This window comes from Lipotes vexillifer, unplaced genomic scaffold, assembly GCF_000442215.2.
Source record: "Lipotes vexillifer unplaced genomic scaffold, Lipotes_vexillifer_v1.1 scaffold545, whole genome shotgun sequence".
NCBI classification, from domain to species: domain Eukaryota; kingdom Metazoa; phylum Chordata; class Mammalia; order Artiodactyla; family Lipotidae; genus Lipotes; species Lipotes vexillifer.
In genome coordinates, this window is record NW_006779129.1 from 361,424 (window position 1) to 379,382 (window position 17,959).

Consider the following 17,959-nt stretch of genomic DNA (forward strand, 5'->3'; position numbering starts at 1 on the left):
ATATGTCTGTTTTTATGGTAGTACCGTATTGTTTTGATTTGATTACTATAACTTCGTAAGTTGTAAGTTTTGAAATCTCAAAGTGCGAGTCCTTCAGCTTTGTTTCAGCTTTCTCTTTGAAGACTGTTTCCCTATTTGGAGACCCTTTAAATTTCATAAGAATTTTTGGATGGGTTTTTCTACTTCTGCAAAAAGTTAATGTTGGGATTTTGATGGTGATTCCAATGAATCTGTAGATTGCTTTGGGTAGTACTGGCATCTTAACAATGTGAAGTCTTCCAGTCCATGAACTTGGATGTCTTTACATTTGTTTATGTCTTCCTTAATTTCTTTCAGCAACGTTTTATAATTTTTATTGTAAGTCTTTGGTTTCTTTGGTTAAATTTGTTCCTAATTATTCTTTTTGTCGCTATTGTAGACGGAATTGTTTCCTCAATTCCACTTTCAGAACGTTCATTGCTCGTGTATAGAAATGCCATTGATTTTTGGGTGTTGATCCTTATATTCCAATCTTGTTGAACTTTTTTTTATTGTAATAGCTTTTGAGTGGATCCCTTAGGATTTTCTACATACAAGATCCTGTCATCTGTGAATACACGTAGTTTTCTTCTTCCTTTCCAGTTTGGATGTTTTTATTTTTCTTGTCTAATTGCTCTGGCTGTAACTTTCAATACGGTGTTGAATAGAAATGGCAGATAGGGCACTCTTGTCTTGTTACTGATCTTAGAGGAAAAGCTTTCTATCTTTCACGACGGAATATGATGTTAGCTGTGGGTGTTTCATATATGGTCTTTATCATTTTGAGAAAGTTCCCTTCTCTTCCTAATTTATTGAGTGTTTTTATCATGAAATGGTATTGAATTTGTCAGATGTTCTCTCTCCATTAATTGAGATGATTTTGTGGGTTTTTTCCCCTTCAGTTTATTAATATGGTTGTATTACATTGATTTTCATTTGTTGCATTCCAGGAATAAATCTCTTGGTAGTGTGAGATTATACACTTGGTAGTGTATAATCCTTTCAGTATATTGCTTAATATTGGTTTGCTAGTATTTTGTTAAGGATTTTTACCTCAACGTCCACAAGGGATATTGGTCACTCGTTTTCTTGTGGTGTTTTTGCCTGGCTTTGGTATCAGGTCGGGGGGATGCTGGCCTCCTAGAGGTGTTAGGAAGTGTTCCTTGTGCCTCGGTTTTTTTGAAGAGTTTGAGAAGGGTTGGTGTTAGTTCTTCTTTAAGTGTTTGGTAGAATTTGCCAGTGAAGCCCTCTCATCCTGGAGTTTTCTTTGCTGGAAGATGTTTTTAAATACTGAGTCAGTCTCTTAACTAGTTACAGGTTTATTCAGATTTTCTTTTTTTCCTGAGTCAGTTTTGATAGAGTGTGTGTTCCTAACCATGGGCTTGATTTTTATGCTGGAAGGCAAATAGGTATTTTTTCCCTTGCTAGTATTAGAAGTCTAGTAATACGGTTTGTGTGGCTTTTATTATTTATTTAGAGCAATGTCCACTTTGTTTCCAAAGTGTTTCCAATGCTGCTATGGAGGAGCTGTTAACAGCTGCAACCATGGGCATTTTGAGGCACATTGCAAGTGAAGAATTGACTACGGAAAGGGAGCGGAAAGAGGAAGAGAGGCGGCGGGCTGAAGAAGAGAGGTGAGGGCGTCTCATCCCTGCAGTGCCCGTGGGGGTGGAGTGTGTGGACAAGGGGAGAACCTGCCCTGGCTTACGATGCTCTCACTTTTGCCCACTGCACTCAGACCCACGGCTCGCCCTGCACCTTCCTACGCTGTGGCCCAGGGAGTGGGCAGGTCCCACCTTGTAAGCAGCAGCCCCTCCCCAGCCAGAGGGGGTGTGGGTGGTGGTCAGGGAACTGGAGTGGGTGTGGCTGTGTGGCCAGTCTGGTGGAACCGGAGGGGTCAGGCAGCACAACTCAAATCCCTGCTCGCAAGGTCACAGAGTGTGACGACTGTTATTTCTTGTGCTCCTTTTCCTTTTCCCTCAGGTTGAAACAAGAGAGAGAACTGATGTTAACGCAGATGAGCCAGGACCTAGCTGCAGAGCTGACAGAGCTCGTGGTGACAGAACATGTGAGGGAAACCTGCTCCCAGGCGTTGAAGTAAGTGAAGCGCTGGTGCCTGCAGCGTGAGGCGGGTGGGCGGGTGGGAGGAGGGTTAGAGGCACCGTGGCCAGGCTGGTCCAGCTCATGCTAGCTGGCTTTCATTTTGACAAGGAGCATCTCTTCTGGTTAGCCAGACACTAACAGGCTGCCCCTGTTCTTGTGTGCGTTGCTTCCAGGGAGGCCCTCGCTTTCACTCTCATCCTCCTTGTTGACCCTGCCCTGGGCGTGGGGATGTGTCTGTCAGCAAAAGAATTCACTGGTGGTCTTCTCCACACCAGGTTACTCACCGTTAGTTTTTCTCAAGTAGAAGATCCTTTCCTTTGTTTCGTGTGTTAAGAGATTCCTTTGAGCTATTTCACTTAAGAACTTTATTAATTTCAGTGCCAAGCTTCAGGGAAGAAAGAGGGTCAGTTGTGCTGGGAAACCTGTCCTTGCATTTAAGTTCCCCTGAGATAGGCCTGCAGCCTCTGGTGCAGATGGGGAATATAGCCAGGAGGCAGAGTATATTGTTTAATTAATATTTCTTTCCATTTCTATTAATTGGGAGTCTATTTCACTGTTTACTATAAGCAAGAGACCTCACAAATGATGGGTGTTTGTCTGTTCTTAATCCCAGGAAGGGGTATTAAGAGATATGTAGGGCTTCCCTGGTGGCGCAGTGGTTGAGAGTCCACCTGCCGATGCAGGTGGTTCGTGCCCCGGTCCGGGAGGATCCCACATGCTGCGGAGCTGCTGGGCCCGTGAGCCATGGCCGCTGGGCCTGTGCATCCGGAGCCTGTGCTCCGCAACGGGAGAGGCCGCAACAGTGAGAGGCCCGCGTACCTCAAAAGCAGAAACTAACAACAATGTAAAGCAATTATACTCTAATAAAGATGTTAAAAAAAAAAAACTAAAAAAAAAAAAAAAAAAAAGAGATATGTAAAACCTAGGACTCATTGACGTGCAGGGAAACTGCTGTTCTCTGCAGTTCCAGAAGACTTGGACTACAGCTCGGCCCAGGGCTGTCTCCATCGCCACAGAGGACAACTATTGGAAATGGGTCTTGCCTGTCTGGGCTTCTTTGACTTAATGGCTAAATATATTTGATAAAGGCCTCTGTGATCCCTTGGTTGATAGGATTTTGTTGTAAAAAATCTCTTTCAGATTCTGGTTTATCTGAGGGCCACTGTCACATGACCTTAGGCTGTCAGCCTCTGTAGCCAGCTATCATATGCTTGAGACATTTCTAATTGCAGACATCAGATGTTGTTGATGAGAAGATATTTCAGTTGTCTCAATGGTCATTTAAAAATTAAATTTCTAACTATAAGATACAGGGTTATCTCTTGACTATTTATAAGGGCCCTGCTGGATCTATAATCTTGTACCCTGTACCACTTTAGTTCTTTTTTCTCTAAATTTCCAGATGTCTGTGCATTATATAAAATGAAATCTTCAAGCTTTCCTTGCAGCATAGATATCATTACATTTCAGTATTAAGGACGTGGACTCATGCTTTTAAGGCAGGCCCTCAGGGTGGGGCCTTGGGTGCAGTGTCTCTCACGCTGATTGCCCTCTTCCCTAGGAGTGCAGTGGAGACAGAGCAGAGGCTCCGCGTGGCCCGTTGCTGTGAGGACGTCTGTGCCCACCTGGTGGACTTGTTTCTTGGGGAGGAAATTTTCCAGACTGCAAAAGAGACCCTCCAGGAACTTCGGTGCTTCTGCAAGTATCTCCAGCGGTGAGTTCCATGTCCTTACAGATAAAATCAATGCATACAGGGAGAGTCTTTTACAAAGATTATACTTTCAGAAACAGCTGATAATATGCACATGTAACATGTTCCTTCCTAAAGGGTATAAACTAAGTAAAGAATTAGATTGGGGTGGGGGGACTGCTCTATATTTCGACAGATATTTATAGGTAGCCTTCTGCTGTTTACCCAATGTGCTAGACACGGAGAGGGCCATGAACAAGCCAAATGATAGCTGTATGTGCCCACATGGATGAATTTCTGCAACATAATTTATAGTGAAAGAAAGCAATTCTTAGGGAAATGTGTGCAACATACAAACTGTATATTCAAACTAAATGGATTGTTTTGGATTCATATATAGTAGTACAACCCTAAAGAAGGAAAATGACAAACATAAACCCAACACAGTGGTTACCTTTGGGAATGAGAGGGTGTGTGACTGAGCAGGGCCCGTGGGGATCAGGTGCTGGTCTTGGCCACCCATTCTCCACTGCATGGAAGGATGTGGGTGTTTGATTTATCATTAATCTTTAAAATGGGTGTACATGTGTTACGTATGTTATATGATGATTCATTTCATAATAACATTTAAAGAAAGTAATAGTGTACTTGACAGTTGCAGCCGTGTAAAAGGGGATTCAGTGAGAAATGAGTCTCCATCCCACGAGGACTTCTGACCTTTGGTGGTTGGCACAGGTGGGAGCACGTTCCCTACTCTGTGCCAAACTTTTCTTGACTCTCTGTGACATAGGGCGGAGACCTGACTGCAGCAGCACGGTGGCCTCTCCCCATTGCCATCAGTGCACTGAGGTGGCGTTGCCAGAGCACATGGTAGATGACCTGCCTGGTCCCACTGGTAGACTTTCACATGGCTTTCTCTCTCTAGCTGTGACAAAGAGTGCTGCAGTGGCATCCTTGTACAGACATTTCACACAGCTGCACACATGTCTGGAGAGAAAATCCTGTCGGTGGTGTCTGCTGGGTCAAAGGGTGTATGGATCTGTGTTTGTATCCAGATTGGCAAGTTGGCCTCCAGAGATTGTTCACTCTTTTTTTTTAATTAATTAATTTATTTGGTTGCACCAGGTCTCAGTTGTGGCATGCGGGCTCCTTAGTTGTGGCTCACAGCCTCCTTAGTTGCCACTCACTGGCTCCTTAGTTGAGGCATGGGCGAACTCTTAGTCGCGGCATGCATGTGGTATCTAGTTCCCTGACCAGGGATCGAACCCATCCCCCTGCATTGGGAGCGCAGAGTCTTACCACTGCGCCACCAGGGAAGTCCCTCAGCATTCCCTCTTAAGTTCGGTAGTTTCGTTGCCCACCACTCATTCGTTATCATGCATCCCCCATACCTTGAGTTTCAGTTCTGATCCATTTCTCAGTTTGAGATCTGTTGCTGAAAAAGACCTAAACATACTGGCAGAAAATGTTTCCCATGTTAATGCTGGAGATGTTTTTGCCTTGTCCCCATGGCAGAAACACCCAGTGATGATACTTTGGTCTCTCCTCTAGGTGGAGGGAAGGTGTCGCAGCCCGGAAGAAACTGAGGCGCCAGATGCGGGCCTTCCCTGCGGCGCCCTGCTGTATGGACATGAATGACCGGCTGAGGGCACTGGCACCCAGCGCAGAGTGCCCCATTGCAGAGGAGAACCTGGCCAAGGGCCTCCTGGATCTGGGCCACGCGGGGAGAGTGGGCATCTCCTGCACCAGGTCAGCAGCCCGGGGCCTCCTAAGTGCCTCCTGCCCCAACTGGCTTCATCGAGGGTGTGGATTAACGCGTCTGTTTGCAGGGAAGATAGGTGGAGTCAGAGGAGGTGAAGGCAGATTCAGGATTGCGTTTTCGGAGTGAGAGTTGCTCTACCTGCTGTGATTTCACCTGCCTCTTCCCCTTACAACACTCCTGGTCCTGCCAATCGAATTTTCCCTGGAATTACCTGTTTCCTCCTTGCCTTCCTAGCTTAAGGACACATCGTGTCCATTCTCGGTGGAGCCAGAGGTCCGTGTTGGCCTCACCCCCACCCCCACCCCCACCCCGACCCCTCTGCTACCCTGGGTCTGCGGTGGCAGCATTTTAGCGACTCCCCCTCCTGCCGTCAGGTCTCTTCTCTTAGGGGCTCCCTCCCTGTGTCCCCTCGCATGTCCCTCCCTGCCGCTCCTCCTGGCCACCCCGCATGTGCCCAGCTCCCTGCCCAGGTCCTGGCTTCAGCTGCCCAATCCTGGCCACGCAGGGCTCGGCCTCTCTTTTCAGACCAGGCCTCTGTCGCCTCTGGAGAGGAGCCTCCCAGTGGGGGCCTAGGAAGACGACACAGAGGCACAGTGGCAGCCCACCCTGCTGGGGTCTTGAGGCACGTCTTGTCCTCGCCTGGGCTGTCACCAGCTCCACGCCTCTAACAAACTTTGTGTAGCTGCGCACATCCCCGGGTCCTGTGCCTGTCTGCAAGCAGGGTGGTGATGGTGCTGGCCTGTCTCTGATGTGCCTTCGGCCTTTGGCCTTGGCCCGCAGCCTCCTGGAGTCCTGGCTGTGTCACCTGTGTCAGGACGGCCCTCTCTCTGTCCCCTCCCCCTCCCTCCAGCACAGCCGCCGGCCCCTCTTCTTCCCCTCTGCCTCCTCCCCTGGTAATCTTTTTCCATCCTGCATGCTGACAGCTCACTTTGTGCATCTCCAGCCGAGGCCTCTTCCCTACGTCCCCAGTTCAACATCGGAACCTAGTCTTCGCTTGGCCTGCTGCACTTGGTGCCTCCTCTGGCTCACAGGATGCCGGCCTGTCCTCCCTGGGCTGGGTCACACCTGGACTCAGACCCACCATCCTGCGGCTCTACCCTCACCACCTCCACCGCCAACCCCTCTCACGTAGCCACCTGTCCCGTCTGCTGGCTTCCGCCCTTGACCCCTGCACCCTGGTGTCCTCACCACCACATCAGAGTCAGGTCGCCTCACGTCCCTGTCGACGTCCCTGGGCTGCTCTCTGAGTCCCTTCATAGTGGCCCCCACCCTGCCCTCTGGCTGCCCCCGCTGCTCTCCCTGTGCTCATTCTGTGTACGTGCCAGGCCCCCTCCTGACTTGGTCTGGCCTGTCCCCCAGAACTCACATGCTGGCGCCCCTATTTCCTTCAGTCTTTGCTCCCACATCACCTCTGACCACCCTGTGTAAGTGCACAGCCTGCCCACTGCGCCTGTCACGCCACCCACTAACAGAGGCCCTCTCCCTACAAGAGCGTGTGTTCTAGCAGGGCAGGATTTTTGTCTGTTCACTGCTGATCTGCCGTGACTGGCACACAGTAGATAATTGCTTGACATTTATGGAATGAACAAGTCCTCTGACTAAACTGTTTCTCTATCGGCAAAGGTTTCTTGGTCTCCTAAGTATTCCCCACTGGGAGACACTCACTAACCAAATTACTTTGCACTCAGAACATCACTAAGCACTTATCAAGTTCCTCCGTGGGCGCTGAGTGGGCCTCACGTAGGCTCTGTGTGGTTCTTCCTTCGCAGGCTAAGGTGTCTCAGAAACAAGGTGGCGCACCAGATGAAGGTTCAGCACTTCTACCGGCAGCTGCTGAGGTTGGTCACCCCCCGCCCGCCGTGTATGCTGCTGCTGCCAGGGGCTCGCGTGGTGGCTCACCTGTGGTGCTCTGTCCCTTCCAGTGACGCGGCATGGGCACCCCTGGACCTGCCATCCCTCGTGGCTGAGCACCTCCCGGGGCGGCAGGAGCGCGTGTTTTGGAAGCTGGTGCTGGTGCTGCCTGATGGAGAAGAGCAGTCCCCAGGGAGCCCTGGCAGGTCGGGCAGGTCTCCCCCTGTGGGGCTAGGTGCTCAGCAAGCGGCCGGGAGGCGGAGTGACTTCTCCAGAGCATCTGGCAGCTGAGTGTTGCAGGCGGGGTGGCCGCGTGTCAGCCCAGTGTGCTCCTGTCCTCCTGGGGGCCCTGACGCCTGCTTTCATTTTGGTGCTTAGCTTTGCAGGCTGTTTTGTTTGTTATTTGAAGTTGACGCTTTAGATTATTCACATTTTTATTTTGTATCGTTGGCAACAGTCTTTGCCCAAAAACATTTCACACTTGATTGTGACTTAAAGCTATGCTGAGGTATGTTGATGAGAGCCTGCTCCATTTTAGACTCTTGGGGAAGACAGTTTAGTTTGTTCGCTATAGTTCCATTTATTCCCTAGGTAAAAAACTTCTGGCATTTTTAAAAAGAAACCAAAAAGTTGACATGGCATTGTTTCTTGTAACCAAGTTGCTTCCAGAAACCATACTTTTGCGGTACGCGGGCCTCTCACTGTTGTGGCCCCTCCCGTTGCGGAGCACAGGCTCCGGACGCGCAGGCTCAGCGGCCATGGCTCACGGGCCCGGCCGCTCCGCGGCATGTGGGATCTTCCCGAACCGGGGCATGAACCCGTGTCCCCTGCATCAGCAGGCGGACTCTCAACCACTGCGCCACCAGGGAAGCCCCAGATACCATACTTTTAAAGCAACTACGGAACATGTTACTTTTCTTTTTTAGATGTAATTCACATATCACAGATTTCTCCCATTTAAGGTGTACATTTCACTGGTTCTAGTGTATTCACGGAGTTGTATAACCATGACAACTATCTAATTGCAGAACATTTTTTCACCTAAAAAGAAATCCATGCCCATTAGCAGTCCATCCCTTCTTACCTGCAGCCCCTGGCAACTACTAATCTGTCTTCTGTCTCTATTCATTTGCCTATTCTGGACATTTCATACAAACAGAACCCGAAAACACGTAGTCTTCTATGACTGGCATCTTTCACTTAGCATAATGTTTTCTAGGTTCATTCATGTTGTAGCATATATTAGTCCTTAATTTTGTGGCCGAATGATATTTGACTGCATGAATATATCACATTTTATTTCTCTGTTCATCAGTTGATGGGCATTTGTGGTATTTCCACTTCTTGATTATTATGATAACGCTTCTGTGAACATTGACGTGTAAGTGTTTGTGTGGACATACGTTTGCAGTTCTTTTGCTTATATACCTAGGAGTGGAATTGCTGGGTTGTATGGTAAACTCTAAGGACCTTTTCTGTTGCTCAAAATCTTCTTAGTGCTTCAAAATCATAAATCACGGGGCTTCCCTTGTGGCGCATTGGTTGAGAATCTGCCTGCCAATGTAGGGGACACGGGTTCGAGCCCTGGTCTGGGAAGATCCCACATGCTGCGGAGCATCTGGGCCCGTGAGCCATAATTACTGAGCCTGCGCGTCTGGAGCCTGTGCTCCGCAACAACAGAGGCCGCGATAGTGAGAGGCCCGCACACCACGTTGAAGAGTGGTCCCCGCTTGCCACAACTAGCAAAAGCCCACGCACAGAAACGAAGACCCCACACAGCCATACATACATACGTACATGCATACATAAATAAATAAATCATAGATCACATTAGAATGAGTGTCCTCTCAAATATATAACCCAGTAGAGTTTCTAACTCCATTTAAAAATCACAGCCTGTTCATTAGTTCAGATCACCCTTCTAGTAAGATTTGGTGTTTGTGGATTTACATCTGTGTAATATTTCTCTTTGTAGTTCAAATTTAGCATTAGACTCTCCTTCAAGTGTTATTTTCCTTTATTCACAGAATTCTAGCAAATTGGTTAAAAGTCAAGTTCATAGGAGATGGTGGCTCAGTGGATGACACATACCGTGATGTTGGTGGGATTCAGACACTCACTCTCTTTAACACTCTCAGCAGCAAAGGGAATCAGACAGTTTCTGTCAGTGTGTGCGTCAAGGTGAGTGACCATCACTTAGTGTATTTACTTCTGTGATTTTCTCATTTGCGCTCACTCCCAGACATGATTGGAGTCATATAACTTCCCTGAAGTGGCCCTGAAACAATGTGGGAGGCTCAGAAGCAAGTGTCGTATCTGTTCCTCCTTGCATCTTGACGACATCCCATGTACACCCCCTTGGTGTGAGAGACCAGGCTAGATTCTCGGGAGTGCAGTGAGTCTTAACTGTCTTGGGTCACAGACCTCTCTTTGAGAACTTGGTGAAAACCCAGAACAATCCTGAAAAGTCCATATGTTCACCTATAATTCAGAAGCCCTGAATTCCACAGACCTCTGGTAACTAACCCAAGAGGGATGAGACAGAGCGTTACAAAAAAATGCAGTGGCTGTTGCATCTCATATGGTCTGTCAGCTGCTGAAATCTTTGTTAAATAGCTTCCTGATATATCAGGTCTTACCAAAAGACTAATGGTTTTTAATCCTATGCAGTTTTCACTTGGGTTCAGTAGTGGGCATTTCAGGTTACTTGTTTTTGTTTTACAGTAAAGTTGTCCTCAGTTTTTGATTATAAGTTCTCATTTTTTTCCTTTCGTTTCCTTTCCCTTCCTGCTTTCCTTCCTCTCTCTTTCTCTCCCTCTCTCTCTCTCTTTTCTGCCTCTCTCTCTCTCTCTCGGCTGCGTTGGGTCTTCGTTGCTGCACGTGGGCTTCCTCTGGTTGCGGCGAGCGGGGTCTACTGTTTGTTGCAGTGCACGGGCTTCTCATTGCAGTGGCTTCTCTTGTTACGGAGCACGGGCTCGAGGTGCGCGGACTTCAGTAGTTGTGGCACGCGGGCTCAGTAGTTGTGGCTCATGGGCTCTAGAGCACAGGCTCAGTAGTTGTGGCACACGGGCTTAGTTGCTCCACAGCATGTGGGATCTTCCCAGACCAGAGATCGAACCCATGTCCCCTGCATTGGCAGGCAGATTCTTAACCACTGCGCCACCAGGGAAGTCCCTAATTTTTGTTCTTTATAGGTATTTGTGCAATACTAAGCTTAATTGGTTCCCTGAGAGATTCTTATTTAATGAGAACCTGTTTCCTCATTAGATTCAGACCTGCATAAATGAATTTAGGTTTTACTTGTGTGTTCAGAAGTAAAACCGGATGTATATTTTATTTACTTAGAAAATAGCAGTGCGGGGCAGGAAGTGTGCGTTTCAGTGTTGAGCAAACCTGGTATTGGTAGCTGCTGCTGTGGCCAGCTGTCCGACCTGGGCCTGGTGCCTCCCATAGTGTGGCGATCACAACCGGCGGCACGCTCAGAGCGGGGCCCAGTGAAAGCGGCCCTGCCCACCGTGTCCTGACCTGAAGGCTCCATGCCTGACCTCTGCTCTTCCTGACAGGCACGTTCATGGTACACCCGGACATCTGCATGCGGCACTGCAGGGCATGTTCCTCCTGTCCTTGGAACTGCTTCTAACTGTAGTTTGACTATAGGATTTTTGTTTGTTTCTTTCCACTTTAATACTATTTATTGTATTTCTTAAACATGAAAGTAATACATATATAAAACTTTAAAAACATAAGGAAATACAGAGGAGTTATAAAGATTATAAGAGTCATCTAAGCTCTCACCATTCAGAGGCAACAGAAACATCCTGGGGCGTGTTCTTCCCTTTTTCCTATGATGACAAAGTCAGACTTCACCTACTGGACAATTAGTTTGTTCTTGCCTTTATTCTTTTTTTTTTTTTTTTAACATCTTTATTGGGGTATAATTGCTTTACAATGGTGTGTTAGTTTCTGCTTTATAACAGAGTGAGTCAGTTATACATATATATATGTTCCCATATCTCTTCCCTCTTTGTCTCCCTCCCTCCCACCCTCCCTATCCCACCCCTCCAGACAGCCACAAAGAACCGAGCCGGTTTCCCTGTGCCATGCGGCTGCTTCCCACTGGCTATCTACCTTACGTTTGTTAGTATATATATGTCCATGTCTCTCTCTCGCCCTAACACACCTCACCCTTCCCCCTCCCCATATCCTCAAGTCTGTTCTCCAGTAGGTCTCTGTCTTTATTCCTGTTTTACCCCTAGGTTCTTCATAACATTTTTTTTTCTTAAATTCCATATATATGTGTTAGCATACGGTATTTGTCCTTCTCTTTCTGACTTACTTCACTCCGTATGACAGACTCTAGATCTATCCACCTCATTACAAATAGCTCAATTTCGTTTCTTTTTATGGCTGAGTAATATTCCATTGTATATATGTGCCACATCTTCTTTATCCATTCATCCGACGGCGGGCACTTAGGTTGTTTCCATCTCCGGGCTATTGTAAATAGAGCTGCAATGAACATTTTGGTACATGACTCTTTCTGAATTCTGGTTTCCTCAGGGTATATACCTAGTAGTGGGATTGCTGGGTCATATGGTAGTTCTATTTGTAGTTTTTTAAGGAACCTCCATACTGTTCTCCATAGTGGCTGAACCAATTCACATTCCCACCAGCAGTCTTGCCTTTATTCTTAAAATTTTAAGTCAAAATAATACTTGCATGTAGTTGAAAACTCAGATAGCACCACATGATGTATGATGAGAAATTGCAGCCCCTGCCCCTTCTTCTAGCTCCTTTCCCCAAGGCTTGACTTCTGTCCTGTTTCCATATCATGTCCTTACACTGCCATTTCTCTTATTTATCCACTTTAGATGTTCTCTGCCGACTTTGCATTAAAATATGTGTATTAGTTATCTATTGCTACATAGCAGGTTACCTCCAAATGTGGCAGCTTTGGGAATTCCCTGGCGGTCCAGTGGTTAGGATTCTGCGCTTCCACTGCAGGGTGTCTGGGTTCGATCCCTGGTTCGGGAATTAAGACCCTGCGTGCTGTGCGGCACGGCCAAAAAAACCAAAAAAACAAAAAACATCCAAATGTGGCAGCTTTAAATAACAAACGTTCGTTACTCACAGTTTCTGTGGGGCAGAAGTCCAGATGTGGCTTAGATGGGCCCTCTGGCTCAGGATTCCTCACCAGGTGTAAGTCAAGATGTAGGCCAGGGCTCTGGTCTCCTCGGAAAGCTCACGCTCTTGGTTGTTGGCAGGATTCACTTCCCTGCAGGCCACGCCACGTGGGCTTCTATGAGGCAGGTCACAACAGGGCATCAGCTGGCTCCCATCAGCGGAGCAAGCTGGCGTAATCTCTTTGTAGCCTAACCTTAGAGGTGGCACCCCATTACATTTGTCTGATATTGTTAGAAGCATGTCACTGGGCCCGGCTCACGCTCAGGGCAGGTGACGGTGCACGGACATCAGCACGAGTAGGTGGCATTGTGGGGGCCATCCTGGGGCTGCACACCCCACTGTGGGAGGCATGAACTCTTAATACCCCAGTTCCTCTCAGCCTCCCCATCTTCCAGGTGGCTACATCATTACTTTATATTATCTCAGCAAGTGGGGCCGTGTGGGTGCGTGTGTTGTGTGTGCGCACGCGTGCTGTGTGACAGCTATTTGCCCCAGAACTGGCAAGTGTTCTGTGACATTTGTTTATTTTTTTGCAAGTAGTAGTTGTCTCATTATCTTAAGTAGTTTTATCTTCCTCTTCCGTTAATATTACCCAGATGTGCCGGCACATGGGCTGTGCATGTCTCAGTAGAGTTTCCTAAGTGTTCTGTCACTTCACCTTGTCCCTCCCTCTGAGAAGGTGCCACCCTCCTGCTCCCCTTGAGGCGGATAACGTGTCCCAGGCTGTGGCTTCCACCGGGCCCTCCAGACTGAGAGCTCGGTCCTGCTCTCCCACCCCTAGCCCTGACCCTCGTGGCCGGGCGCCGCCTGTGGGTCAGCGCTCTTACTCATGATGCGGTTTTGCCAGGGAGGTGGGAGCCAAAACACATAGCCTGGGGCCACACAGCTGCTCTGTGGCGCCACTGCGCACAGGGACCCTTGAGGACGAAGTGAGTTATACATACAGAGCATACCGTCCGACACATCAAGCACTTACTCGGTGCTGCCATTGGCAGCGGCAGCAGCAGCACGATGTTTTCTTGGTTTAGTCTCTTGTTTGATGGAGCACATTTTCCACTTTCTTCCAAAGGAAGAATGCGTGGGAGGAGAATTTTTGGCATTCTTGCCTGTCTGAAAATGTATTTACTCTCACATTTGCTTCATAGTTTAGCTAGGTTTGTAGAATTATGGGTTGAAAGTTATTTTCCTTCTAGTTTGCTCCACTGTCACCTGCCGTCCAGCATTGCTGTTGAGATGTCTGAAACTGTTCTGTTCCTTTCTCTGTGGCCCACTTTGTTTCTCTTTGGAAGCCTGCACTCTGTCCCTGGGGCCCTGGTGCTGACTTCCTTCCCTCATCGTTCGGGCTTTGTGGGTCCTTGTGGGCTGGAGACTGACGTTTTTGCATCTCGATGACATCTGCTTTCCTTCTCATTTATTCTCTTCTCTCTTGAACTCCTATTAGACTGATGTTGACCTCATCAGTTGAGCCTCTGAGCCTCTTAATCCTCTCTATCCCATTTTCTCTCTTGTTTTTTAATACTGTTTTCTGGGAGATTTCCTTGACTTTGTATTCCAAATGTTCTATTGAGTTTTTAATAATATATATATTATCGATTTCCTTTTTCTTGTCCTTATTTGACTTTTTCATATCATCTTATGATTGTTCCCAGAGGCATCCTCAGAGGAAATTAGGATTTTTGCATAAGTTTTCTATGTGCCATGCGGTATCTGTTTCCTTTGGGTTTCTTTCTTTTTTTTTTTTTTTGAATTTTTTAAAATTTTTGGCTGCGTGGGGTCTTTGTTGCTGCACACAGGCTTTCTCTATTTGCAGCGAGCGGGGGCTACTCTTCATTGCAGTGTGCAGGCTTCTGATTGCGGTGGCTTCTCTTGTTGCGGAGCACAGGCTCTGGGTGCGTGGGCTTCAGTAGTTATGGCACGTGGGCTCAGTAGTTGTGGCTCATGGGCTCTAGACCACAGGCTCAGTAGTTGTGGTGCACGGGCTTAGTTGCTCCACGGCATGTGGGATCTTCCTGGACCAGCAATCCAACCCGTGTCCCCTGCATTGGCAGGCAGATTCTTAACCACCAGGGAAGTCCCGGCTTACTTGTTTTTTACAAGCCTGTTTGAGGTAACTGTTAAGATTAAATTGCTCCAACACAAGTCTAGCCAGAGGCTGAATTACCTATGACTAATTTTCCTACTAATTCTCGGTCTCACGGCGGGCAGCTGACCTGGCGTGAGGTGAGCATTTGGCTCTGCTCACTCTGGGACCGAAGCTCACTGTTGATTTGTCCCCTGGTGCACCCATCTTGATGGCCTGGGTGCTGTTCCAGGTGGCCCACGGTGCTCTTAGCGACTGTGCCCTCGATGCTGTGGAGACACAGAAGGAGCTCCTGGGAGCCAGCGGGCTTATGCTGCTGCTTCCCCCCAAAGTGAAGAGCGAGGACGTGGCGGAGGAGGACGTGTACTGGCTGTCGGCGTTGCTGCAGATCAAGCAGCTCCTGCAGGCCAAGCCCTTCCAGCCTGCGCTTCCGCTGGTGGTTCTTGTGTCCAGCCCGGGAGGGGACGCCGTGGAGGAGAAAGTGGAAGCTGGTGTGTGAAGGCAGTTCCATTTATGAGCTGGCATGTTAAATAAGTGGGTAGAGCCGGGGGTATGAGAAAGTGCTGGCAGTGTGGTGTCCGGAGTCATGTGACAGCAGCTGCTGCAGTGACTGAGGGCAGGGCTGGGCAGGGTCAGAGCAGTGAGATGCCTTTGCTGGCCTGCAGACCTCTACCAGGAGACAGGTGACCTACGTCTGTTTGTCTTCAAGGTCTGATGCTACAGGATTTGGTTTCAGCTAAGCTGATTTCAGATTATACCGTTATTGAGATCCCTGATTCCATTAGTGATTTACAAGGCACGACTAAGGTAAGGTTTCATCATTTTTAAAGGTCCGACAAGATATTTTCAGTTTTTTCCCTTTCACTCTATCTTGAACTTAGTGTATATTACTGCTTGCATCTTTAATTTTATGTTTTGACAGGAAACTTTCTAAAAATATAAGCAGAAATCAAAATAAAAGATAAAATTTGCCCACAGTCCTGTTATTGGCAATAAATTAAATTGTTCGTGTAAATTTTTTTAGAGGTTTTGTTGTTATGGATTTAAAATATGACAATTCATGTCTCGTATCTGACGGTCAGATGTAGAATTATTTTTGTAAGTGGTTGTCCTTGGAATATGAAGAAATAATGTTACCAGAAGTTTCCTTAAAAAAGGGAAGTCTGTGCTGACAATTACATTTAGGCAAAGAAGTGCCAGGAATTAAAATAAAAGTAATAACTACAGGAAGAAAGATAACTACAGGATGTGAAAGCATCCAGGCATGTAGTGAAGCTGTTAGTCCTTCTAAGAACGGGAAGACGTGGCTTCCTTTTCTGTGTGAGGTGAAGGCGATGTGTAGGGCTGGTTTCCCCTGGGCCTCCAGCCCTTCTGGGGCGGTCCTTCAGGCCACGCTCCTCGGGGGCGAGGGGCACGGGAGCCCTTCTCGGGGTCCCTGCTGTGTGGGTCTCCAGGGCCCTGGGAGACCAAACTCAACTGCAGTGGAAGCTTCTGCTCCCCTTCCTGGTGTGGTTGAGAGGCTGCTGCTCCGGTGGCACCTGCTGTGGCAGCTGTGGGAGGGGCACCTTCAGGAATCTCTTCCTGAAAAGCAGCATGAATCGTTGAACCAGATCTCTCCCCACTGTCTTTGCTTCTCAGGTTTCGCAGGCTGTGCAGTGGCTGGTCTCGCACTGCCCCTGTGCCCTTGACCTTTGTTGCCAGACCCTCATTCAGTACGTGGAAGATGGGGTTAGCCGGGAGTTTAGTGGCCGGTTTTTCCACGACAGAAGAGAGCGGAGGCTAGGTGGCCTGGCCCCGCAGGAGCCGAGTGCCGTCATCGAACTGTTCAACAGCGTGCTGAGCTTCCTGGCCTCTGTAGTGTCCTCCGAGCAGCTCTGTGACCTGTCCTGGCCTGTCACTGAGTTTGCCGAGGCAGGGGGCAGCCAGCTTCTTCCTCACCTTCACTGGAACACCCCGGAGCACCTGGCCTGGCTGAGGCAGGCTGTCCTTGGCTTCCAGCTCCCACAGATGGACCTTCCGCCCCCAGGAGGTGCGTGCTCGTGCTGAGGGGTACTGGCTGGGAAGCAGTGTGCTGCGGCCAGGTTCCCCGCCTCCTTCTTGCTGTAGAGATGCCCTGGCCTGTGTTGGGCACCAGTGTGAGGTGGCCCTTCTCCACTGGGCACCCCGGCCCCACGCTGCACCCGTCCGCACTTGCCTTTGGATTCAGGAGTCAGGACGAGCTGGGGTTCTGTGGAGTGAGCCCTGTTGGCCCTTCACCACCATCTGAGCGGTCTGTGGGTATCTGTTCAGTCTCGGGAGGAAGGTGTCAGGAAGAGTGCTGCACCCAAGGCCTGGGACTCCTCAGTTAACAGCAGGTCCCATCCTGCCTGTGCCATGGCATTTGGGAGCAAAAGCCATGGGGACTGTGCAGTCCTGTCCCCACGCTGCTGGCTCTGCTGGGGCCACGGCACTCAGTGCTGCTTTAACACCAGTCTTCCTTCTTTGTCAAAGAAGCTTGTTCTGTGGCTCCAGCTGTGCCCGAGTGAGGCTTTTGGGCTGTCCTCATGCAGATTTATGGGTCCCTGTGCTGTGAGGAGGCTGCCCCTTCCCTTGCTGATGCTGTTAGGAGGGAACGAGGCTGTTTGTGCTCACGTGGCGCAGCACATGGCCTTAGCAGGGCCATTCTCCTTTAGACCATGTGGAACAGAGGCCTCAGGCTCATTCTAAATTTTGAGGTGCACTCTCCAGTAGGTCTAACAGACATTTGCTACTGAAGGAACCCAATGGGAAATAAACTGCACTGCGCAAATCCTCTGCTGTTAGCTAGGTCGGGGCTCCCCAAGAGAAGCCCGTGCCTCTGGGACCAGACCTCCCTGAGTGCTTGGTCAAATACGGATTCCTGCATGCATCTGCAGGCCTGTGCAGTCAAAGCCTCTAGGATGGACCCTTTGTTGTGAATTTTGACTTGGGTGGCTGCATCCCTTACCTGGACATGGGGAGGGAGATGTTCTTTCTTTAACAGCTGTGGTTCTGTTGTATTCAGAGTTGAAGGCAGACTTCTCAGCTACAGAGTTGCCTTCTCCTAGGAAAATACAGAGTGAAGAACATGGCATGTAGATTTGCACTACGGCCTGTGACTTATGTGGCGCTTTCTCTCCAGCTCCCTGGTTCCCCGTGTGCTCCATGGTTGTGCAGTATGCCTCCCAGATCCCCAGCTCTCTCCAGACGCAGCCTGTCCTGCAGTCCCAGGTGGAGAGCCTGCTCCGCGGCACGCACCACAGGTGGAAGAGCG

At 48.8% G+C, this 17,959-nt stretch overlaps 1 protein-coding gene across 1 annotated transcript in view; it reads left to right on the plus strand.

Moving 5' to 3' along the window:
- MCM3AP (minichromosome maintenance complex component 3 associated protein) overlaps nt 1-17,959 on the plus strand; it is a 44,891-nt gene that overhangs the window by 21,384 nt on the left and 5,548 nt on the right. Inside the window, exons 15-25 of the mRNA XM_007452478.1 lie at nt 1,521-1,652; nt 2,002-2,115; nt 3,683-3,835; nt 5,363-5,560; nt 7,343-7,411; nt 7,496-7,630; nt 9,452-9,605; nt 14,921-15,179; nt 15,398-15,495; nt 16,327-16,717; nt 17,828-17,959. The exon at nt 17,828-17,959 is cut by the window's right edge and continues 120 nt beyond it. Coding sequence (XP_007452540.1) covers nt 1,521-1,652; nt 2,002-2,115; nt 3,683-3,835; nt 5,363-5,560; nt 7,343-7,411; nt 7,496-7,630; nt 9,452-9,605; nt 14,921-15,179; nt 15,398-15,495; nt 16,327-16,717; nt 17,828-17,959 — 1,835 coding nt within the window. The remainder of the gene's footprint in view (nt 1-1,520; nt 1,653-2,001; nt 2,116-3,682; nt 3,836-5,362; nt 5,561-7,342; nt 7,412-7,495; nt 7,631-9,451; nt 9,606-14,920; nt 15,180-15,397; nt 15,496-16,326; nt 16,718-17,827) is intronic.